Source organism: Scardinius erythrophthalmus, assembly GCF_964197995.2.
Source record: "Scardinius erythrophthalmus genome assembly, chromosome: 19".
NCBI classification, from domain to species: domain Eukaryota; kingdom Metazoa; phylum Chordata; class Actinopteri; order Cypriniformes; family Leuciscidae; genus Scardinius; species Scardinius erythrophthalmus.
Genome location: NC_138239.1, coordinates 9,472,541 through 9,495,189, shown reverse-complemented (window position 1 = coordinate 9,495,189; position 22,649 = coordinate 9,472,541). Strand labels below are relative to the sequence as shown.

General features: G+C 37.5%; 1 protein-coding gene across 1 annotated transcript; it reads right to left on the bottom strand.

Moving 5' to 3' along the window:
- Positions 1-1,420: 1,420 nt before the first annotated feature.
- On the bottom strand, positions 1,421-21,423 carry asxl2 (ASXL transcriptional regulator 2). The gene is made up of 12 exons (XM_081347666.1): positions 21,236-21,423; positions 17,228-17,310; positions 15,623-15,731; positions 15,001-15,145; positions 11,208-11,326; positions 10,679-10,796; positions 10,356-10,496; positions 10,116-10,276; positions 9,900-9,996; positions 9,300-9,405; positions 7,659-8,292; positions 1,421-7,122 (listed from the first exon to the last, which is right to left on the bottom strand). The coding sequence occupies exons 1-12, from the start codon at positions 21,290-21,292 to the stop codon at positions 5,230-5,232; spliced, it is 3,663 nt and encodes a 1,220-aa protein (XP_081203792.1). The 5' UTR covers positions 21,293-21,423; the 3' UTR covers positions 1,421-5,229.
- Between the last annotated feature and the right edge of the window lie 1,226 nt (positions 21,424-22,649).

Here is a 22,649-nt window from a genome sequence, read left to right as displayed (position 1 = left end):
CATCTGAATGTGAAAGAATCATAAGCGGATGATCTTACCAGCGAGAGGAAATCACGCAGGTCGCGCGACCATCATCAGCATCTGATGAGAGCGATCAACGGTCTCGCACTCGATTCCTGGCGTATCATCATCATCTTCATCATCATAACTGTCTTTAGTTCCACTTGTTTTTTTGTTTTGTTTTGTTTGTTTTTAATATAGACTTACAATCACCGACCTAATAATACGCAATTTGGTAGCGCTGCGCTTCCCCATCGTCACATTTGTGCCGTGGTTACCGTTCGTTCCGTTTGATTCGGTCTTGTAGGAACTGCAGCACAGGCTGCGCGAGCGCTTCTCTGAGCATCAGCCAACAGCAGAGGACAGCAGAGCACTCCTGCCTTTCCCATTACTGGTGCATCACTATTGCTCTTCATATGCACGGTTATTACAAAGCCATTAGCCGACCGTTAGTTTTATGCAATGCTGTGCAATGTGCTTGCTCAAATATTGAGCAGCTGTATTCAGCATTTATGCTTATTATGTCTACGTCAGACACATAAAGAAGATGTTTATATATCTAAAGGGCCTTAATATAGTGCTAAACAAAACAGAATAAAAGTCCTCTAACCTAGGCATACAAATGATGCTATTTTGGTGGAAAATATGGTACATTGTTAAAATCATAAGTGTAAAAACTGATCAGTTCACTTAACTTAAAAAAATTGAGGAAACCCGCTGCCTTAAAATGATTAATAAACTTCATGTGTATAGAAAAAATGAAGTTATATGAACTTGACAATTCCACATAACCTTTTTTTTTTGAATTACGCATTTTTATTTACTACTTAATTTTAAGGCAACAGATTTCCTCACTTTTTCGAGTTAAGTCAACTGATCATTTTTACTGTCAATTTAGCCTATTATTAATGGCATATTCTTGCTTTTATGTAATGTCATGTTTTGATGACATTTTGGATGTTATATGGCTGGGTTTATAAAACGTATAGTTCCAGTCCAGAGGCCAGTTGCATAGATTTAGCCACTATGTTAAGATTGTTTCTTAAATAACTATTGGCCAACTAGCAGTTAACCAAGAGATAATCTATCTAACTTGTCCAATTCAGATTAGATTGATCTACCTTTTTATGTAACAGTCTTTAGAAAGTTTTGATCAGTCTTGAAGACAAATTTTAGATGACTAACTTTTAAGATATAAGCAGAACTGGCCACAGGCTTCTGGTTGGTCAATTCAGTGTTCCATTGCTAAAAATCCAGAGAAACTCCTGGCACTTAATTAATTTGCTAATTAAAATAATATTTTAGTGAAAATTTGTGCTCTTAATATTTTTAATAATTACAAAGTAAAAGCAATAAACGCCGTACCATATTGAAAATCAGCTGAATTACATCAAAAATACCCCATCACTGCATTTGTTTTACAGCATTTTATTCATATTGTTTCTTGATAAAATACACTTTGCTTACAAGTGCTGATTACAATTACTATCTTACATTCACCTTTATTTTACATAAAATATCTGACTTTTAAAACATAAAATAACACACATTGTGTTCTGGAATACCAACACCTCCTGCACTAAGAATCACAATCGTATTATTTCACGGTTCCGCAGGGGAAAACATTGACTCATTAATTAAAAATCCGAGTGTTTTGTAAAATGTCACAGGCATATAAGGTTGGGGACAGAGGCAGTGGTAAGTCATGCATTGCAACTCTATCAAATGAAATGAAAGCAGTAAATAAACTACGACAGTCAACCACTGGTGTTTTCAGGTCTGACAAATTAAAATATTTCCAAAGACCCAAATATCAGTTTTTAAAGATTCAAATCAGTTCTAAGGCCTATTATAAATGGAAGTATCACAGTTATGCTCAATGAGTCTCTTGAATGTTTATATGCTGCATATGTATATATATATATATATGTAAATGAAAGCGATAATTTAGCCATTGAAAACCAGTTACCCGAAAAACAATCTCACACCCAAAGACATTCAGCACAACCCCACCACCACGCTAGTAAATGTTATTCATACAACACAAACACTATAACCTGATGGATTTTTTTTCTTTCTGTAATAAGCTAGACTTCGAGTAATCAATAAAGTGAGCTGTAAGTGTCACACAGATATTATTAGTCAATTAAAAATCCACTGTGAGGGAACATCAATTCATTGCAGGCAAAACTAGCCACACAAAAAGACTATCACAAGGGCCCTGGTACAAAAAAATGTGTAAAAAGTTTGTACACTTAGTTCAGACAAAGGTATACCAAAATGGGACAGCCAATATAAAGATATAGTAAATACCCTGTTTCTTAAAATGATTTGTATATAGACTTCTTTTTATTAAAATATATTACTTAAAATATATTACTTTGCTTAACTAGACAGACATTTAAAACAAAAATTGATTATCTAGTTACCATAAATTGACTTTGGTATATTACCAAGCAAATCTTACCTAAAATTCATTTACTTTTCTATTGCCTGGAAGGCAGACGATTAAAAAAAGACTAACTTAAAGATGCAACAAGACCTTTTTTTTTGTTTTGTTTTTAAGATACAGTACATAGAACTATTGGTATCAAAATGTATCTGTTTAGCAGAATTGTTTCAGGACAGAAATTAAACATTATTTCATGTTGCAATATGATTGAAATTATGATTTGTGTTGGACAGTATTTCTCAAACAAAACCCAATCAGACAAACGGATATGTGTAGGCAAGATACAAGAATGCTTTGTAGAAAATGTTTGTACATCTCAAAGAAAGTCAGTATTTACAATATAAAAAAAACTTCATATAACCTCCCTTCTGAGTGTTTAACTTCATTGCTCATATAGTTTATCCCTAAAAACTAAGGTTACTGGGAATATCTAATATTCCAATTAGAGGCAATGTCATTCATGTGACGTAAACAACTCAAATGATTAGACACAGGCTATTGAAATGATTAAGACCTGTTGTTTTAGTTTTTTTTCTCCTGAGAGGGTACAATAGATTATTTGATTAGGAAGTGCTTTAATTCTCTTTATCCTTACAAGTCATTTTTTGAAGGTATAGCAAAGGTAAAGTCATTTTCTGAACATAAAAAAAGTGCAACCCTAATAATTCCTATTTTTTCTGAAGAAAATGATGTAAGGGGCAAATGCTCTTAATTTTATAAATGTTGTAAATATACAAATTATTGCCATTATCAGCATAAACCTGTTCTTACATTCTTCTCTAAAGTAAAACCCACCAATGTAAGAGAAGTGCAAGCCTGTTAACGTATTTGACAAAACTCCCTTCTCTCCCATAAATAACTTTTAACAGTACCATATAAACCTAGTAACAAGGCAGGTTAATATATTAGGTTTACATATTCACAGTAATTCTGGAAAGTAATTGGTATTTCAGTTGTGTGGTTCTTTGCTTGAGTCACAAAGGCTAAAACCAACCGAAAAAACTTTATTGGAGGAGAAGCAAACACTAAATATTGATGTTATATGTTTCTAATCCAGCAAAATAGTGTGAATTGTGTCTAAAAGATTCATAATCTGAGGGGTAGGGGCGGTGGGGGCATAATTTTTAACATCTACAAAAATAGTAGTATATTGATTTCCATTTCTGAAATTGTTACAAAAATATTAAAGAAAAGAAACAAGCCTTAAATATTGCCACTATTCAGTATTGAGTCTAAAGAAAGGTGCTCGATGAATGAGAGGAAGAATTATTCGGCATTGCACGTTACATGCCTCATATTCTACTATTCTAATTGTCTTTGTGCTGTAAAGAAATGGGGCACAATGGGGCAAATTCACTAAACAGTTGCGCCACTTTTGAGTGCTGCATTTCAGCGCAAAAACCTGCATCTTTTTCACTAGCCATTCGCAATCCAGTTTAACCAGGCGCTTAAAGCACTGAAACGGGTGTCTGGATTGCAGTAGTGCAGCCATACTGAACAGTCCAAGTAAAGCTTGCCATATCACAGAAGTCTACTGCATTCTCCACAACTAAGTACTCAAAACTAGAGGTCTTCACGGGTCCACTAGGATCCAAAAAACTGAGGTCCGACCCGGGCCGGTTCAGGTCCAAAACTTTGACGAAAAGTTTGGTCCAACACTTTGACGGACACGGATCGGGTTCGGTATTAGTGGCCTCGGGTCTTGGGTAATTTAAAATAAATATGCTTTTTCAGAATGGACCCGAGAAGACCTGAATTATTTTAAACTATGCCGGTTATTTAACAAAATTGTATTATTTAAAACAATTCTATGACAAGACTCACTTTTTCTAAGATCTCTCTTAATCCACGCTTCTATGTGCAATGGACTCTATCCACAGTTGCTCCAAATCTTTGCCTACCGTCTCAATGAGCACCGTCAGCATGGATTTTAGACTCACTGCTTGCAAGATCTTCCATAGATTATGGTGAGCAATGTCAACTGAGTGCCATCTCTCACACCCTCTAGTAACAAGGAGAAAGGCTTTAAATCGGATGTTTCGAGTTATGTTGACAAGTTTGAGGGCAAGTATTCTCAAGCTAACAAGCTAGCTAGCTTCATTTGTAACAGTTTATATTATTATACGTTTAGTTTTCTGTTTAACCAATAATATAAAGTATTAATAAATAAGTAAATAAATAAATTAAAGTAATGGAGCAGTGGCCAAATCAGTCAGCAGGACACTATTTTTCCTGACTGACTGAGCGGGGCTGCAGGCTGTGAACACATCAATGCTGATTACATTCAGGTCCAGTCAGGTTTGAAAATAAATGCCGTAGGGTTGGACTCGGGTCTAATTTTATCTGGTCTGACTCGGGTCAGGTTTTTCTTTTAAACAAATTAATTCATGCACGTCGGGTTCGGGTAAGAAGTGATTCGGGTCGGGTGTAGATTTTAGGACCCGAGAAGACCTCTACTCAGAACTGACTTACAAGAACAGCACTTGTAGCTGGCCATGTTTACAAGCAACATTACCTGATATGCATAATTCCTTTCTTGAATCGGCCACTAAAATAGAGCAAAATGTACGTGCAAATAAGCAGCACTATTAGCAGGTGCAATTCATTCTTAGTGAATTCCCCCCAAAGAATAACAGCACAACAGTCTTTCTCAAATGACAATGGACACATCGGACAGCGAGAGCGTCATTGCTGTACTGTTGTAACATTTCTGCTATCCTCACTGCAGTGATTGTTTTTTGAATTAATGAACGTGTTACAGTTTATCCTCATGACCATTATCGTACCACCAAACATGAGACACATAGTTTGGATGGACCAATGCAATCATCATGACAGAATGCACCACATCCCTTGCACATAATCATGGCCTTCAGCCGACAGTAGCACTTTGATTGGACGTCCTCCATCCCAGAGGTTTCTATGTAGGCTTGCTCAGGTGAGGTCTCACCCTGACCGCTCTGATCCAGTAAGTGACCTGCAGGTATGGCAGTGACAGTGACTGAAAAAGACATCATACCTCCACTAGCCGTTTCACCATCACCACTGCAAGACACAGTAGGAGAAGTTGGAGTGTCAGCCATGCTGTGGTTCAGTGCATTAGGGACAGACATGCTGATAGTGCCACCATACTGAGGTCCATTATGGGCTTTCTGAGACAAAAACGTGCGTTGGTGACAGTCACTTAACTGATATCGCTCTGTTTTATCCTGTATACTGCTGCACATATCAAGCTGTGTTTTTGAGCATATTTCTTTGGTTCTAGTAGAAGTGCTGCCTCCTTCTTTGCTGGATAAACAGCTCACTGATGGAGATTCAGACTTTATATCAGAACAGGGTTGGGATGCCAAACCATCATCTGTTTTATTGATGAAACAACCCTGCTGTTCCACTTTGACCCTTGGGAAATTCAGGTGCCCTTGAGAGGTGGTGTGAAACCCTGCAAGTGATTCTGTATTCCCTTTTACACTCTCCTCTGCTTCAATTTTCTCTTTCTTCAGGTTAGCAAGGGCAGAGCTGGTATTACAAGCTAGGTGCGGCCGTTTGCTGCTCTCAGATACTCTACCGTATGTGGAGACATTGAGGAGGTAGTGTCCTGTCATAGCTGGCTTAGATAACCTCTTGCGTCCAAAGATTCCTAGATGGACACTCTGGTCTAGACTGCTCTCAAGGTGACCTAACTGACAGGACTGAAATTGAGAGGGTTGACAGTCTGAATTGGTGTGCTTCTGCTCACATTTGAGCCTTAGTGGATGGAGAATCTGGTCCTGAGTGCCAACTTTGACCAACTTGTCCATACTTCCGACTTGCATCACAGATGAACAAAAAGGAATTTGGTTCCCCAATTTACTGACATCCTCTTGGTTTGTTGGGCTATCATTTTTAAACCCAGCAGTGGTGGTACCAAGGTTCTCTTTATCTTTGGCAGATATGGCCATAGACTGAACCTCCACCTTGGCTAGTGGCTTTGGGAGGATCTTTTCTAATGGAACCTCTTTACCTTGAAGAAGCTGGGTGACCAGAGGATTGTTTGCTGGGATTGAAGAGATAGGTTTGGTCACTAACGCTGCTGAAAAAGGTGTCTGCTGTGGTCTCTGGTTTTGTGCAATTGTGTTTGACATAGTTAAGTTTCCTGCCTGACTTGAAGGTGCTGGTGTCCCTCCAGGACTGAGGAGGTTGTGTTGATCCTTGCCCGTTGGGTTCAATGCGCACTGAGTGGTTTGTGACCCCATCAAAGAGCGATTTTCTTTTAAAAAACCCTGTGCAGTGAAGTCTAGTACAAAACCGGGGTCTGTGTGTCCAGTAAAACCTGAGGAAGGAGAGGTTTGTGAGAGAGTCACTGTGCCTTCAGGGGCCGGAGATTCAGAGCTTAGCTTTATAGGTGACACAGATTGACTTCTGCTGCTTGCTGGTGAAAAATCTTCAGACAGGGACCGAGCTGGAGAGGGTGTTGAGGTACCTCCAACTGAGCCGGTTCCTCTCGAGGAAGATAACCCGGCTGCTGCAGCAGCACGCTGTGCACGTGCTAACTGGGCTTTTGCCTTGATGTCAGCTAGAGTGCGCGCACCGGTGCGACCAGGTCGAATGCTAGGTGGTGTCAAGGGAACAGGAGTCCTTGGAGATACCTGCTCAATACCGGCAGGGGCAGAGAGAATTCTTGACACTGGGATCTGCAAAAAGAGAGTTTAAGTGTTACTATCAGAGCCAAAATTCCACTAAAGTTAACATTTAATGTCAAAAAAGTTCTTTCTGTGGAAAAACATACCACGATAATAGCGTGTTGTGGGCGGTTGCCAGGACATTGCTATTGTGGTTACTAAAGGGTTCTGGGCCATTTTTAGCATGCTGTTATGATTGCTAAGGTGTTCTCGATAGATGCTAGTGCATTCCAAGGTGGTTGCAAGAGTGTTGCTTTGAAAATCTCACCTCAACAAGTCACACAATATGAGTTGCAAATAAAGTAGCACAAATGACACTTATGAATGCACTGGGCGTGACCCTTGTCAACTGCTTAAAACTGGCAGTAACTCATCAAATTGCACCTTATAGTGTAGACAGTATCAGTGATTATAATGGGCTCTACTGGCTTTTGATGCATTGCATCATCACTCTCATCTGGTGTAATCAGGGTGTAACACTGCAGTTTAATACTTAGGGTGAATATAGTTTAGTTTTTTGTTTCAAAAGAAATAAACCTAAAACTTACTTTGAGAGGAGGTACTCTCTGTTCTACTTTTTCTTTATCTGTCACAGTGGATGACGTTTCTGATGAAGAGACACGGGGCTTCTTCTCTGTTCTTAGCTCTGTATCCAGTTCAGTAGAGAATTTTCTCTTCAGAGGCTCAGATGTGACAGCGGTTATTGGAGATCCAGCCTTATTGCTCTCCGTTATCTGTTCAGCGTTACCCACAGGACTTTCCTCTTTAGTGGTCTGTGTCTCCTTTCCTTTCGAACAGGTGACTACCGCTTCCAAAGGAGATGCTGGGGGCTTACATGTGATCTCATTCTCCAGCGTTTTCTCACTGCAAGGTTTGGGATCCACTGCTTTTTGAACAGAGGACTCTGAAATTGATTCTTCCTGTGTATCCTTCATCATGTCTAAAGATAAATGTGATTGCTCTAAAGCAGGAGGTTTGACTGGCTCTTCAGGGAAGGCATGCGTTACAGTTGATTTCACATCTCTGGATCTCAACTCCATGTGGATGACTTCTGTCACCGGGTTTATCTTCTGAGACTCTTTGACAATCTCTGGCTTTCCTGATAGGACTGAGCTTTTAGCTGGTTCAGAAATGTCCATGGATTCTGTCAGCTCTTTGGATTCCTCTATACTCAGTCCAGAACTGAAAAGCAAGAAAATACTGAAGATTAGCAAAAAGAATATCAAAAACAAAACATCACCTACAATACAGTAAACTAATGACCCACTACTAAATTTTCCAGCCTTTGTTCCTATCCAATTGATTGGATACCAAAATAAGGCATAGAACTTCATGACAGGAATCACACTGTAAAGAATGATTGTGATTTTAACAGTAAAACACTGTAAAAATTGGTCTTCTTTTAATATACAGTGAATAACTGTAACATATATAACCTGTAAAATACTGTTAAATTTACAGATTTTGGAAGTGAATAAGAACAAGTCATTGTATAATTTACAGAGAAAAAACGTAAATTGACATTTCCAGGATTCCCTGCGTGACACTTCACATGTATTTTTGTTGAAATAACTAATTTATGAAATTATGTCTTAGTTTTTTCTCCAGTTATGTATATTAGGGTTTTAAGTTATATTTAACGTTGTTGAATTAATGTTTATTGCAATACTTTAGTGTTACTATGATGGTGTTTTGTGCTCATGTGAACGACACTGTGCACCTTTTATATATAAGTATTTACCTTCTCAATTTATGGAAAAGCTGCTTGTGATGAGCTTTGATTCATCAAGTGACATTCTCATCACCACCTGTTTTTGGTGGTTGTCAGTGTATTACAAAGGTACAAAACAGATATTAGTACTTCAATAGGTTGGTATATTAACATAATATCAGTTAATTATTTTTTTTTAACTGTAAATTTAAGTTAACTCTGTAAAACCTAAAATGTTGCTACCAGGTTTTTTTTACATTAAATTTCTGGCAACCACAGCTGCCGTTTTTTACCGTATTTCTTTTTTTTTTTTTTTTAAGTGCACGATATATGTCAGAGGCACTTAATTCAGTGAGTGTGACAGACCCACAAGTAACAAGTGGCAATATTTCAGTAACAGAATTGTACACCCCCTGACCTTCACAATTTTCAGATTTTCTTTTTTCAGTATTTCCATAAGGTGTGGTGGCTGACTCACTGTTCACCATAGTAGCTCTCAAAGAAATGCTCTTTCCAGAGTTCCACCTTCTTTTCCTTCTCAATTTCTTGCCGCATTCTCAGTCTCAGCTCTGGGGTAAACTCACCTGAGAACACAGTTATGCATAAGCCACATACAAATATTGCAGATAAATCTGCTTATTACAAGTTACCAAGTAACTTTTTCTTCTGTAAAAAGGTTTACTCCTAAATAGTTTTACTTTTTTCTTTTTTTTTATATGTCTTTTGAAAAATGCTTAAGAATAAGTACATTCACGTTAAATGAAGTCTCCTTTGATATTGCCTCCTTATGGGGGCTTCCATGTTGAGATCACATGACCTGTTAAATACTACTTATTTTATCTTGATAACCACTCATTTGCTGGACACTTTCAGTTGTGGTGTGGAATAAATTAAATGGGAGTGAAAAGAATACCTCTAAATAGGGTATTTCTATAATTGTGACCAAAAACATTTGCTTCTGTGTGATGCTGTATCCACACGGAGAGTAAAAAATGTCAAGACCAATGATGTATCAGGCAGTGAAATTGTAACTAAAATGTACTTAGTTCACATTTAAGACAAGAGAACAACAACTGACCCTCTGACAACCTTTCCTTCCAAGATTGTGCTGCTGATGTGAAGAATTCATTGTTCAAGGCAGAGCTGGTCACCTTCAATGCTCCATCTATACTAGCCTGCAACAAAGAGAGACCACTCAGCACCACAATTGGTTCATCAATAACAATCAGTGATTCATGATCCACAAAAACATACTGTATGTTGAACACAGCAGGGTTCTTCTGCATTTCACTACCTGCTGGTCAACATCTGGGAGCATCTTAAGAAGCTTCTGTTGACACTCTGTAGGCAACAGTGAGAATGTGTGCTTGTTGATAAGTGCTCGCAAGTTGGTGTTGACAAGGATGGAATCTGGTGTCTCAACATCTATCTCACACTTGGTACGCCTCAGTTGTCCTGAAAAGCCAAAGCGGTGGGATCAGTTACACAATCTCATGTGCTGACAGAAATGGCATCAATCTGTGATGATACTCACTGGCACTGAGCCGACTGGAGCGCTGAGACACCTTTCGGGCACCAGTCGCGTGGCACACATCTGCTTTGACAGAGGAGGACGAGCTGGAGGTAGAGTTCTGTGGACTGGCAGGGCGGCGCTCTGTCTGTTTCAGCTCCCAGGCTACAGCAAACAGACATACGGTTTTATATTTCTTTTGTATTTACATAAACCATCAAAAGTTTGGACATACCTGAAGAACATGCTTTTATTTCTTATATCAGAGTCAGAAATGTAAAATTCATAATGAAAATAGTGCCTAGTGAAACTGTAAAAATGCTGTAGTAAACAAAAACAGTATGTACAGGATTTGGAGGAGTCACGAGCCATGTCTTTGACGGTCTTGAGGAGCAGCCGTGGGCTTGAGGCGTTGGGGATTCCACATTGCCGGCGTTGATTCCTCTGCTGCTGCTGTTTCAGTGCCTATAAATGAAGGGAGAATGTCCATAAACCCACAGATTACCTAACAGAAGTCATTTCTGTGTTGCCAACAAAGAGCATAGAGCATAAGGTTTAAACCAGTCAGCAGTGGTTAATATCATAGTGGGTTTATATAGTTTACCTTTTAATGAATTTTCTTAGGTTTTCCAACAATTAAGTTGTAATTTAAAAAATATATAATTTAATTAATTATCCATATAGGCATTACCACATGGTTATTCAATATATAAAGCATTTTTATGTTCAATTTCAAGCAAAAAACGAACATAATGTGATATGCCGTTATCGTAACATAAAAAAATACAGTGAAAATAAGTACCACAATGTTATTGGCAGCAATTGTTATTTATAACTTGAGAGATAACCAGTAATAAGAGGTGTAAATGGCAGCACCTGTTTGAGGGCCTTCTTGCTGTGTTTCTGTGATGGGGACATGAGTTTGCTGCTGGAGACTGAAGGGGACGAACAACGAGACTGTGGGGAGGACGGCTGAGACTGCAGTTTTGTTGGCACTGCGAATGATTGGAAAGCAATAGATTGGGTATATTTTGACATCTGTACCACAAACACAAATAAACAGGCATATGCAAAAACTTAATTTCACTCTATGACAACTAATTCAGCGTCAATTTAATACAAATACACAAGTTTGCAAATACATCAAAAAAGTACACTATAAGTAAATTATTACTTTTAAAAATGTCTGAATTTTTTTATATATATTTTCATTATAAGTTGAGCTGTTATCTTGCAGTAAACACTGCTTTTCCATGACCGCTATAAATTCATAAATACACTTTTGCTGGAAAACAAATACATATGTGTGAGGATTTGTTTATAAATCCTGTTTATCGCCAACTGCGATCCTTTCTTCCTAATTTTTCCAAGACTATTACAAGTCATCTATCCAGCCAGCTAGATAACTTGACCTTGTGACACATTTAAATCAGCAGAATTCTCAACAACACTATTCAGTACATCACAAAAAAAAATAAAAAATGTTTAAGTCGGCAAGGCATACAAATATTTTCAGCAAAGTAAAATGTAGTGGCAACAAAGTACTGGTTCAAAATAGTGTACTAAAAGTCAGAACAGAACCACCAAAAAATTAAACAAATTATTTCACTGTAATATTATGAATGGTGCAATATAAATAAACTTTCACTTTGACTAATAGATCCATTCAGTCAACTAAAGCACATTTATAAAAAGGAGTGTTTTCAAAAAATGCTTGATCAAACTAACTCTCATGAAATATATGCTACTGCTGCAGTAATTATTTCCTGGTCTTTGCTGAGTTAGTTTCTCTTTCTGACACAACAATCCCCATCTTCTCAATTCACAACATTGAAGTTTCATCAGCATATTAAGACGAAAGTGTTACTTACAGTACTTGGTTCTGCAGGAATTCGCTCTATTAGAGTGCATTATTCTCAAATACTTAGTTAAAAAGTTTCTACAAGACAGCTTGAGGTAAAGCCTGTGTTTGTCTTGATAACTTCGTACTGCTCTCAAATATATGAGGAAGTGGTATCAATCTTGCAACAACAAAAAAAGAGAGAAAAAAAAAGTAGAATTTCCTGTTTAAAGGGTGTTCTGCATTCAAAGAATATTTTGACTTGAAAGGAGCAAACATACAATGTAAGGTCATTTATACACATATCAGAATCAGCGCATGAGTTATACATTCATGGTTCAGAATGTCATCTACATATTCATCTACATCCCATAACACATGAGTCTTGATATCTAACAGTGATCATGGGACCATAGGTTACTGATACATTTACATGCAGTAAACCCTTTAAACATACACAGATTTACTGTACAAATTTAACTACAATTTTATATTTCTTCAAATCTTTAAATATAAGTGACAGACTCAAAATCTGACAGTTTTTTTGTTGAGTGTAAATGCGGTTTAAAATTATTGTTATTTTATAATTGTTATTTAAAAAGAAATTATCAACTTATTTTCTCTTGTTAAATTGCATTAGTCTACATTACAGTATATGTTGTTACACAATCATGCCCTGTTACATAGATCATCTGCATTGCTCTTTGCTCTTTAAAAATCATAACAGTCGACTTATAATTAATATATCAAGCGACTGGATATAATTTTACAAAATATAGGTACAAATGCTTTTACATTGTGTGGATGTTACAGACTGTCATGACACAATATACTTCACCTCACCATATAAAATATCTTTTTTTTTTATTAAAAAAATAAAAGAGACTTCTTTCAAAATCATTTTTTAAAAACCTTAGCAAACCCAAACTTTTGCACTGTAGTGTATGTTGCATTTAAAGAATGTAAATTTATGTTAAAGGGGTGGTATAATGCCCTTTTCACAAGACGTAAAATAAATCTCTGATCATGTCCCCAGAGTGTGTGTGTGAAGTTTTAGCTCAAAATACCGCACAGATATTTTTATATAGCATGTTAAAGTTGTCACTTTTTGAGGGTTAGCAAAAACACACCGTTTTGTGTCTGGCCCTTTAAATGCAAATATGCTGCTGCTCCCGACACAGAGGGCGGGGTTTCAAGAGCTTGTGTGTTTCAAGAGCAGGTCCGATTACCTCACGCAGACGAGCACTGAAATGTCCGAAACTGTTCTGCCTTTTTTGTTTAAACGGAGTCAGACAAAGATGGAGAGACTCAAGAAGAAGTGACAACATGTAGAATGCAACACGACGTTTCTGAATGGCGTCTATCTTCAATTAGCATATTCTGTCATGATAATCTATAAATCGCTCGTATAGGAACTGTTGTGAGATGCACACAGAGTGACTTTCTACTGCATGTGAAAAGACGGATGCTACAGTTTGAGCTTACTCACAAATGTGCTTGACTACAGCAACTCTTCATCTTCTCAACACGTCACGGACTGCGCGTTCCCGGGGGCGGGGTTTATGTAAATTTTAGGGTTGGTGATGTCACTAACCCTGAAGGAATGTTGTGTAGTCCTTACCAGCCGTTTGTTGTAGTCCTTAAAAAACGATTTCTTTAAAGGAACACGCCAACTTTTCGGGACTTTGGCTTATTCACCGTATCCCCCAGAGTTAGATAAGTCCATACATACCATTTTCATCTCCGTGCGTGCTGTAACTCTGTCTGACGCACCCACCGCTAGCCTAGCTTAGCACAAAGACTGGAGGTAAACGGCTCCAGCTAGCATACTGCCTAGAGCCCTGCATGGGGCAAAACATCCAGCCCTAACCGAGACCTGGCCTGTGGTGTTCAAGCCCTAATCCGGCCCCAGCCCGAAAACGTTTGCAATTTTTCAGCCCGAATCCGACCCAAAACCAACATCAATATCACTTAAAGCTCCCTCTGATGCGCGCTCTCTGATGCGCGCTGTCTCTGCTAGACGCACACACATACACACACGCTACTAGGTAAAATTTTATTATAGGCCTCAAACATAACTACCACCACCGACAATTATGCCCACAAATATTAATACAGACTGTCCATTACAGAGAAGCATAAGCATGCAGTGTATACGGTTAGAAGATGGTTGTGTCTCATGTGACCTTGTTATTCGTACACGCTGTGACTATACAAATCACAACATGTAAATAGGAAAATGTTGGCGTTATTTTGTCACTTATTGGGAGCAGTATGCTAGCTGGAGCCATTTAACTCCAGTCTTTGTGCTAAGCTAGGCTAGCGGTGAGTGAGTCAGACAGAGTGAAAGCACGCACAGAGATGAAAAAGGTATGTATGGACTTATCTAACTCTGGGGGATACGGTGAATAAGTCCCAAAAAGTCGGCGTGTTCCTTTAAATCAAATATCTCCCTTTGCTCTGAACTTTGAGCGTTGTAACTTTGCAGATGTTGTTTATGCTCAAAAAGCAACATTACACACCAACTAAAGTTAGAAAAGTGAAATCATACTCAACCACCCCTTTAAATGTTAAAATACTTTGTCCTATTCCAGCTTAATATACAAGAACAAGCCTTTTGTATGGTGTTTCATAAAAGTGGAAGTGCTAAAAATGGAAATATATCAAAACATTGTTCTGTTTCAGTGATCCAAGACAGGCCTAACCAGTGGCATGATTTTGGATTGAAACTATCTGACCAATGACAGACAGGGAGAACGTTCGGGTGCAGAAATGACACACTTTGCTCTAAGTTTGGCTATTCAGAGTTCATAATAAAAAATGTGGTACCTCTCCTCTTCCACCTTTCTCTGCGTCCATCTTTGCTGTAGGTAGTGGTGCTGGTGTTTTCTGAGCATCGGGTATCAGACATGTTGTCACTGCTGTCCTCTGAATCCTCTTCTGACAGTTCCTTCATCACATCTCCAATGTCCTTCTGCTCACATACAAATACAAACCATAATCAACAGATGCCAAACACTAATGTTCATAAAACAGCTCACTTGAATCTGATCAAACAGTTAATGTATACATTTAATAAATCATTAGGAATGTGTAGATCATAAATATATAGAAATTTGCTAGTTTCAATAAAATAAAATAAAAAACATCATTGACATGTGTGGCTTGTTATACTTACGTTAACGGAGCATTAATTAATTATAACAGCAAATGGTACAGTAAATATTCATGCCATTCAACAGAACCGTAGTAACTTCAGAAAACAGACAAGAAATAGGAAACCGGCATTTATATTTACTTTTATTCATCATTTGCCAGGTACTTTTATCAAATGCAACTTACGGTGCATTCAAGGTATGCATATTATTAATATATACCTATATTGTATGTAAACCGTATGTAGTACATATGAAAGCGCTATATAAGTGCCTCATTCATTCATTCATATTACCTTCAGTGTATAGACTCCCATTCGACCGGGGACCTTGTAGAAGATCCCTTCATCTCCACGTGAGTTTGTATGGAGCATGGCATTGAGACAGGCAAGAGGGGAAGTCCCACTAAAAATAAATAAATTCAGCAAATTAAATCAGTCACCATCTTTACACAACTGAGAAGCTGCAACAAAGATCACAGTTCAGTGGTTGGTTTCCAGATATTTGTGCATGAATGTGAATATAAATTTAAATTAAAAGGCCATATTATGCCCTTTTACAAAGTCTTTTTTTTTGTGTGTGGGTAGGGTGGGGGGGGGGTCTACTAGGATAGGTTTTTATGCTTGAATATTCAAACACATTATTTTTCACATTTTACATTGTTGCAGCACCTCTTTTCCTAGCCTGTCAGTAACGCTCTATTTAGTACCGGTCTCTATGAAGCCCCTCCTTCTGAAAAGTGCAATGTGCTCTGATTGGTCGGCTGGACCAGTGTGTTGTGATTAGTCAAATGCTTTGTGTGTTTTGAAAATGGCACACACCTTACCATAACCATGAGTTTCAACACTACTAACACAACTCAGCCAGGCCTCGCCCCTTTTTTTGAGTATGCCTTTGGCGGGATTTATTTAAATGAGGAATATTGTGATGTGTATGTTAACGGAAAAAAAAACTCAAGACTGCAATCGAGGCGTTTCAGGGAAATGGCGCTCACTGAAATGGTATTGAAAGGGGGTGATTTCTGTAGTATTTACAGTATATACTATTATAGTTTATTAATATTTTGAATTAGCTTTTATTTTTATATTTTCCGTTTTCCTTTTCATATTAGTTTAATTATTAGTCATTTCTTTATATGCTTTTGTCAATTTTATTATATTACTTTTTAGGTTTCATTTATTTTTATTTCAGTTTTGGTTTTAGTTGAGTTTTTGTTTATTTCTAGTTAGTATTTTAGTGCTTAACTAATGTAACCAAAGCAACATTTCTAATTTATCCAATATTCCAATAAACGAAAATGCTTTAATAGTTCTGTCTTGTAGACAGTTTTGTTTTGTATAATTTGTCTTTCTTAGAAAGCAATTTTTTGAATAAATAATCGTAATGATAAGCTTAAGGAGGCTAAACAAGCATTCAGTACATAATGAAACATCTTCAAACAGAGCAAAACTGCCAGAAGCACAACAAGCCACTAGCCATTTCAGAGGACAAGCACTATGGTCAAAGCCATGGCCATTAGGTCCTCGCTCTTGGGGTTTACAGAGACCCTTTGCATGCTGTCAACTGGGGACATGTTAATAACATGCATAGGGATTGGCTAATGGATTTAAGTTAGTTGGGGGGGGGGGGGGGGTGCACTACTGTATAATCTTACCTTCTGGAAGACAACAGAGAAATGAAAAAAAAAAAAAAAAGAAATGTGATAATTAGATACTTTGCCACATTAAATTTTGCTTTGGAAAAATAAAACAAAAGACAGTAAATAAAACATAAAAAGTAGCCTATATGACCTGGTACAGTTCAGGAGAAACCTGCACAATCTGAACTAGAATGTTTGTTTGATAAAGAAATTTCTATTTTAATAAAGAAATACTCAAGAAGCATCTGGAAAATGACCTCACCTTATCTCCTTGAGCCTTTCTCTCTGAATTACTTGCAGGATCTCTTTATGACTCATCGGTGTGTTGGGGTACTTCTCGAGCACCTGCGAACAGTATTACGGGAACAAGTGAACAATTCAGCAATGACTCACTATAGCAGTAACCACAGAGAAAGGATGAGTAGATGGAACTGATGGTCAGTCTGAAAGGAGGTTTGTTAGACAGTAATGCCTTTGAATTCTATCATTAATTGACCTCAGTGAAGCAGACAATCCCGTTCTGTGAAACTAACCTAGATCTTATTATTGGGTCAGAGAAACATGTTAGTTTGGGTGAGATACTTTGAACTACATTCAAAAGTGGTTGTATTTTGAGAGTATGGGACACGCAAACAGACCATCTAATGCGGTGCTCCAGACTGAACTTGTGTCATATCGATCTCAAGTTCAGTATGGAGAACCGCAAGGCTCAGTATTAGGACCGCTGCTTTTATTCCTGTACATGCTACCCTTGTGAGATATCATTAGGGAGCATGGCGTTAGTTTTCAACGTTACGCTGATGATACTCAGCTCTATATTTCTTTGCGCCCTGATGAAACATACCAATTCACTAAATTAACAGAATGCATCACTGATATAAAACAAATTGGATGACTAGTAATTTCCTATTACTTAATTCTGAAGAAAAGCGATTCTAATTATTGGACCAAAAACTGCACACAATAACCTAGAATACTGTCTAACACGTGATGACTGCTCGTCAATTAGGAACCTGGGTGTGCTCGTTGATACCAATATTTCATTTGAAAGCCACATTTCTAGCATCTGTAAAACCGCATTTTTCCATCTTAAAAATATCTAAATTACGACATACTCTCTCAATGACAATGCAGAAAAGTTAGTTCACGCATTCATGACCTCAAGGCTAGATTATTGTAATGCTCTACTGGGTGTTTGCCCTGCACGCTTAATAAACTCCAACTAGTTCAAAACGCAGCAGCTGGAGTTCTTACTAGAACCAGGAAGTTTGCCCATATTAGCCCGGTTCTGTCAACACTGCATTGGCTCCCTATTAAACATTGCATACATTTTAAAATCTTGCTAATTACTTACAAAGCACTAAATGGTTTAGCCCCTCAGTACTTGAGCGAGCTCTTAACGCATTATAGTCCTTCATTCATCTAAAAGTTTGGGCCAGTTGAAAATTCTTTTCTATTCTTGACATTCTATTCTTTCTATCACATTAATTCACATGAGCAATCAAGTCCATCATGTAAATGTGCCAGATTTAGCCATACAGGCTAATTTACATCTGTAGTCCCTGGCAGGTTGATGGTAAAAAAAAAAAAAAAAAGAGAGAATACCTAGAATATCAAAATCAACTGCAGGCGGCAGATCCTTTTACTACTTAGCACCCAAAATCTGGAATAGTCTTCCTAGCTTTGTTCAGAAAACAGACACACTCAGTCAGTTTAAATCTAGACTAAAAACACATCTCTTTAACCTGGCAAACACATAACACATTATCAAATTCTATTATTCATATCAGTTAAATGATTGTCAGGCTGCATAAATTAGGTCAACCGGCACCGGGAACACTTCCTATAACACCCGATGTACTTGTTACATCGTAAGAAGAATGGCATCTGCGCTAATATTAGTCTGTCTGTCTTAGCCTTATCCTGAGGTTGCCGTAGTCAGCCGGATCCGGTCCATATCCAGATCAGATGGTGGACCTGCACCTAGACACGACCAAAACGCAGCCCTGAATGTCAGCACAGACCGTATCTACAAGACAATCCCATGTGAAGGCCTCGTCGACATGACAGCCATCTGCACAGATCCTCAGCAAAGACCACAAGAACCAGACAGGTCCTCCGCACAGACCCTATGGCCAGCTTCGGCTCCATACTGGCGTGATGAATCTGATCTTCAAGCAAAAGGAACTAGATGAATATTTGAATGCTACCGATCCCGATCTGAATTCTGACTTGTGATGCAGCCTGAATCATAATCACACCGTATTCGTTTGTTGGCCAGAAAATATGTCACAGAATAATAATAATGATGAATAATAAGATTTATAACATGCATTTAGAAAATAGAAAGGGTCAATTTTCATTTCATGTTTTATTAATGGGTTTTATTGTAATTGCATGTGTCCCAGTTCACTTTAAACCAGGAGGTATTCCAGAAAGCAAGGTTATTTTAACGGTCAAACATTTTTCAATCTTTTCGTTTAATAGGCTAATCTTTACTCACTGTGAATAAGAAAAATATTGTTTGTTCGATGACAATTACTTCCTTTAAAAATGTATTCCGTTACAGTTACAAATTACTTCATAAAAAAGTATTCAGTAATGTAATCCAAGCACCACAATATTAAAGTAATGTCATCTAATTTCTTTTGGATCCACACATCACTACGGTCAGTCAATATAGCGTTATTATGTCAGAATACTCATTTATTTAGTTTTACGTGAAACAAACCATTGAAATCCTGACAGTATTCCCACTTTTTACAAAATGTAACTATAATCTGATTACTTTGTTTTTTGACGTAACTGTAACGAATTAGTCACAGGTTTTTGTATCCTGATTATAATGTTGTTACATGTACAGTATTCCATTACTCCCCAACCCTATCATATATAAATATATTAGAATAAAATAAACATAACTTTTTTTAATAGTGCTTTACACATTGATATAACTATATAATATTGTTAAGATAGTAAGTAGCTATGGCTAGTTGGCTACTTTCACAAATCCTGAAAGTTACCTCCATTTTGGACCTGAAATATGAGGTTATACCATCTTTTTTTACAGTCTATGGGTTATCCGCTTGCTAACCCTTAAACATACCCGGGTATGTCACATAACCTGTTTTCAGGAATACCCTGGCCCCAGTCAAGTCATAAGCATTTACACTACTTTTTATTTTTATTATTTCTGCTGTAACTTGCATTTCACTTTCACGAATTGGACGGTTTTTATTGTAATAGCATGTGTCCAAGTTCATTGTACTGTAAACCTGTTATACAGTCATGACATAAGCATTTTCAGTTTTATTTGCATTTCTGCTGTAACTCTTTCGATCATTACGATTTGGACAAAGAGACAGTTGGTCAAATGTATGGTTGAGCTCTTGACCCGGACACTGCGAGTTGGAGATGTACAAATCCACGCTCGTTCGAGAACCGCTGACTGATTCAGACTAACAAATAGTTCATTCAAGATTCGTTAGCGCTAAATGATTCATCAAAAATATCCGACTGAAGACAAACAGGTGCATGATCAAAAGCTGTGAAACTTCAGTTTGAAGTCCTGAAGGGACACTTGTATCTCAGATTGAAGACAAGTTGTTTCAGTGTCTCGCATATTACAATCTGGGTCTAAAGTTAAATGCAACAGCAATGTGGAAAGTTCGTCTGAAATCAAAAATACAATTTCAAAACAACAATTTTAACGACGTCAAAAAGTAAACAAGCTCTGTTTGACAAACTCGCGGTCTCTAAAGACACAACATGTTTAACGTCAAGCGGGCGGTAATTCTAACCGTTTACAGCAGAAAACATTGAAGATTTCATAAGCAAAAAGTAATATTACAGTGTCCTTGATAGGTTAATGAAAATACTGGGTTATTTTTGTGGGTTAGGTGAGGTGAGCTGAGCTAAGCTAACTGGCTAACCAGCGAAGTGTCACTAGTCTACATAAGCGCGCTAAGCTGCCGCGCGCTTGCTAGCAACTGACAAGAACGTCATGCTACAGACGTTTCATCAAATCACTTCCCGGATCAAAAAAGTTCCCAAATGTTGCGTAAATATGGAGAAAACCAGTTCATGCATGCGTTATGTCATGCTTTATAGTGTATGGATCTAAATGCACTTTGGCAACACCAACCGAAACCAGGCCCCGAAATGCATACGCAATACTTCGCCTACACCAGCGGGTCATGAACTCATAAACACAGTTGTACAAGTGGGAGCACAAGGCGTAAACAAGCTCTCAAGAAGTCCTCTGTTTTACCGTTTTGGCGGCCTCTGCCCACGTCCTCCCCTTTTTCTTCTTCTGTCTCTCCCTCATGTCGGCGGTCGGTCGCGAAAAATCGACCAGGGTGCTGTAGAAAGTGTTGATGTTGCTTTAGTTACCGTGCAAGACCTGCCATCTCTGCCATATTGGGTTTTTACTGTAAGAGACAAATCATGTGACCCTCTGGGAAACGTCATCTTACTGTACGATGACAGTTCAGGGGAAACCACCTACCTTAGGCTAGTACTCTCTCTCCATTGTTTTCTAGTATAAACGTTTCAAACTCCAAACAAACACACACGCTTGCAAACTTTAAAGCGTTAATACCGATTAAATTACATTGAAGGCATTTAGCAGATGCTATCATCAAGCGTTTACAACATAAGCTTTATTATCACATGTTAGATTACAGTGGTCAACAGAAGGAACATATATTTAAAAGTTAGCCTATGTGTTTATGAAATGTATCTTAGACTTCACTTTATAATGCATGTAGGCTGTAATGTCACTAAATAACTAAATACAAAGCAAGTGACAGTTATTAACAAAATTATTATTAGTTATCACAAGCATACGTTTTAATCAAACTTTTCACAAAAATTAGTTTGTGAGGGTATAAATTATAAAACAACAAATGCACTGCATTAGATGAGGAAAAAACTATTTGGACACTTTCTTGTAGTGATGTTTAAAATGAAAGCCAACGTGCACTTTTTGCGAGCAAATAGGTTTTACACATTAAATAGCATTTTTGAATAAGTATGAGTAAAATGATATCAGCAAACATAGAGAGATATGAATAGTCAACTCATATTAGTCTTTAAAAATATTCTACAAAAAAAAAATACATTGGTGCAGGTCGCCCCCTGATGGGTGGTGCCATGTTGACACCACATGACCAGCCATGTTACGCGTTTTCATAAAGCAGAAACTTGCAGCAGTTCTGATATTGTGTTTTCTGGCCTGGCTCTTTGATGTCAGCTGAAGTGCATTCTATAACATGTTAATAATTTAAGTTATTAGATAAACTATGTTTATCAGATTTTAATAACATCTGAATGTAATATACCTAATTACCTAAATGTAAATCTACCCAAATGCTTCAAAATGAATGGACAAATTAACATATATTTGAGGCAAACTGCAGGAAATTCTAAATTTGAGATTAATTGAGACCATTTATTTTAATATAGTGACAGTGAATTAAGCATTGTACAGTTGTTTTCACACAAACACTAACCTGAGTTTTAAGAGAACTAAAATGAACTCTTAATCTGAAATCATCTTTACTGATGATTGTATTTAGGCTTACACCTATACCACATTAATAGACCTTTTAAAAGCCTTAAACACCACTGTGCAAGCTGGAGAACATAAATTAACTTATATTGAATACATACACTTCCATTCC

What these genes read in the sequence shown, in the direction of transcription:
- asxl2 (XM_081347666.1), bottom strand. Translation starts at nt 21,292, where the DNA reads ATGAGGGAGAGACAGAAGAAGAAAAAGGGGAGGACGTGGGCAGAGGCC. An exon ending in TCCCAGATGTTGACCAGCAG is followed by an intron (nt 9,997 to 10,115) that starts GTAGTGAAATGC and finishes TCTTTGTTGCAG; the next exon opens with GCTAGTATAGATGGAGCATT. An exon ending in AGAGAGTACCTCCTCTCAAA is followed by an intron (nt 7,123 to 7,658) that starts GTAAGTTTTAGG and finishes CTCTTTTTGCAG; the next exon opens with ATCCCAGTGTCAAGAATTCT.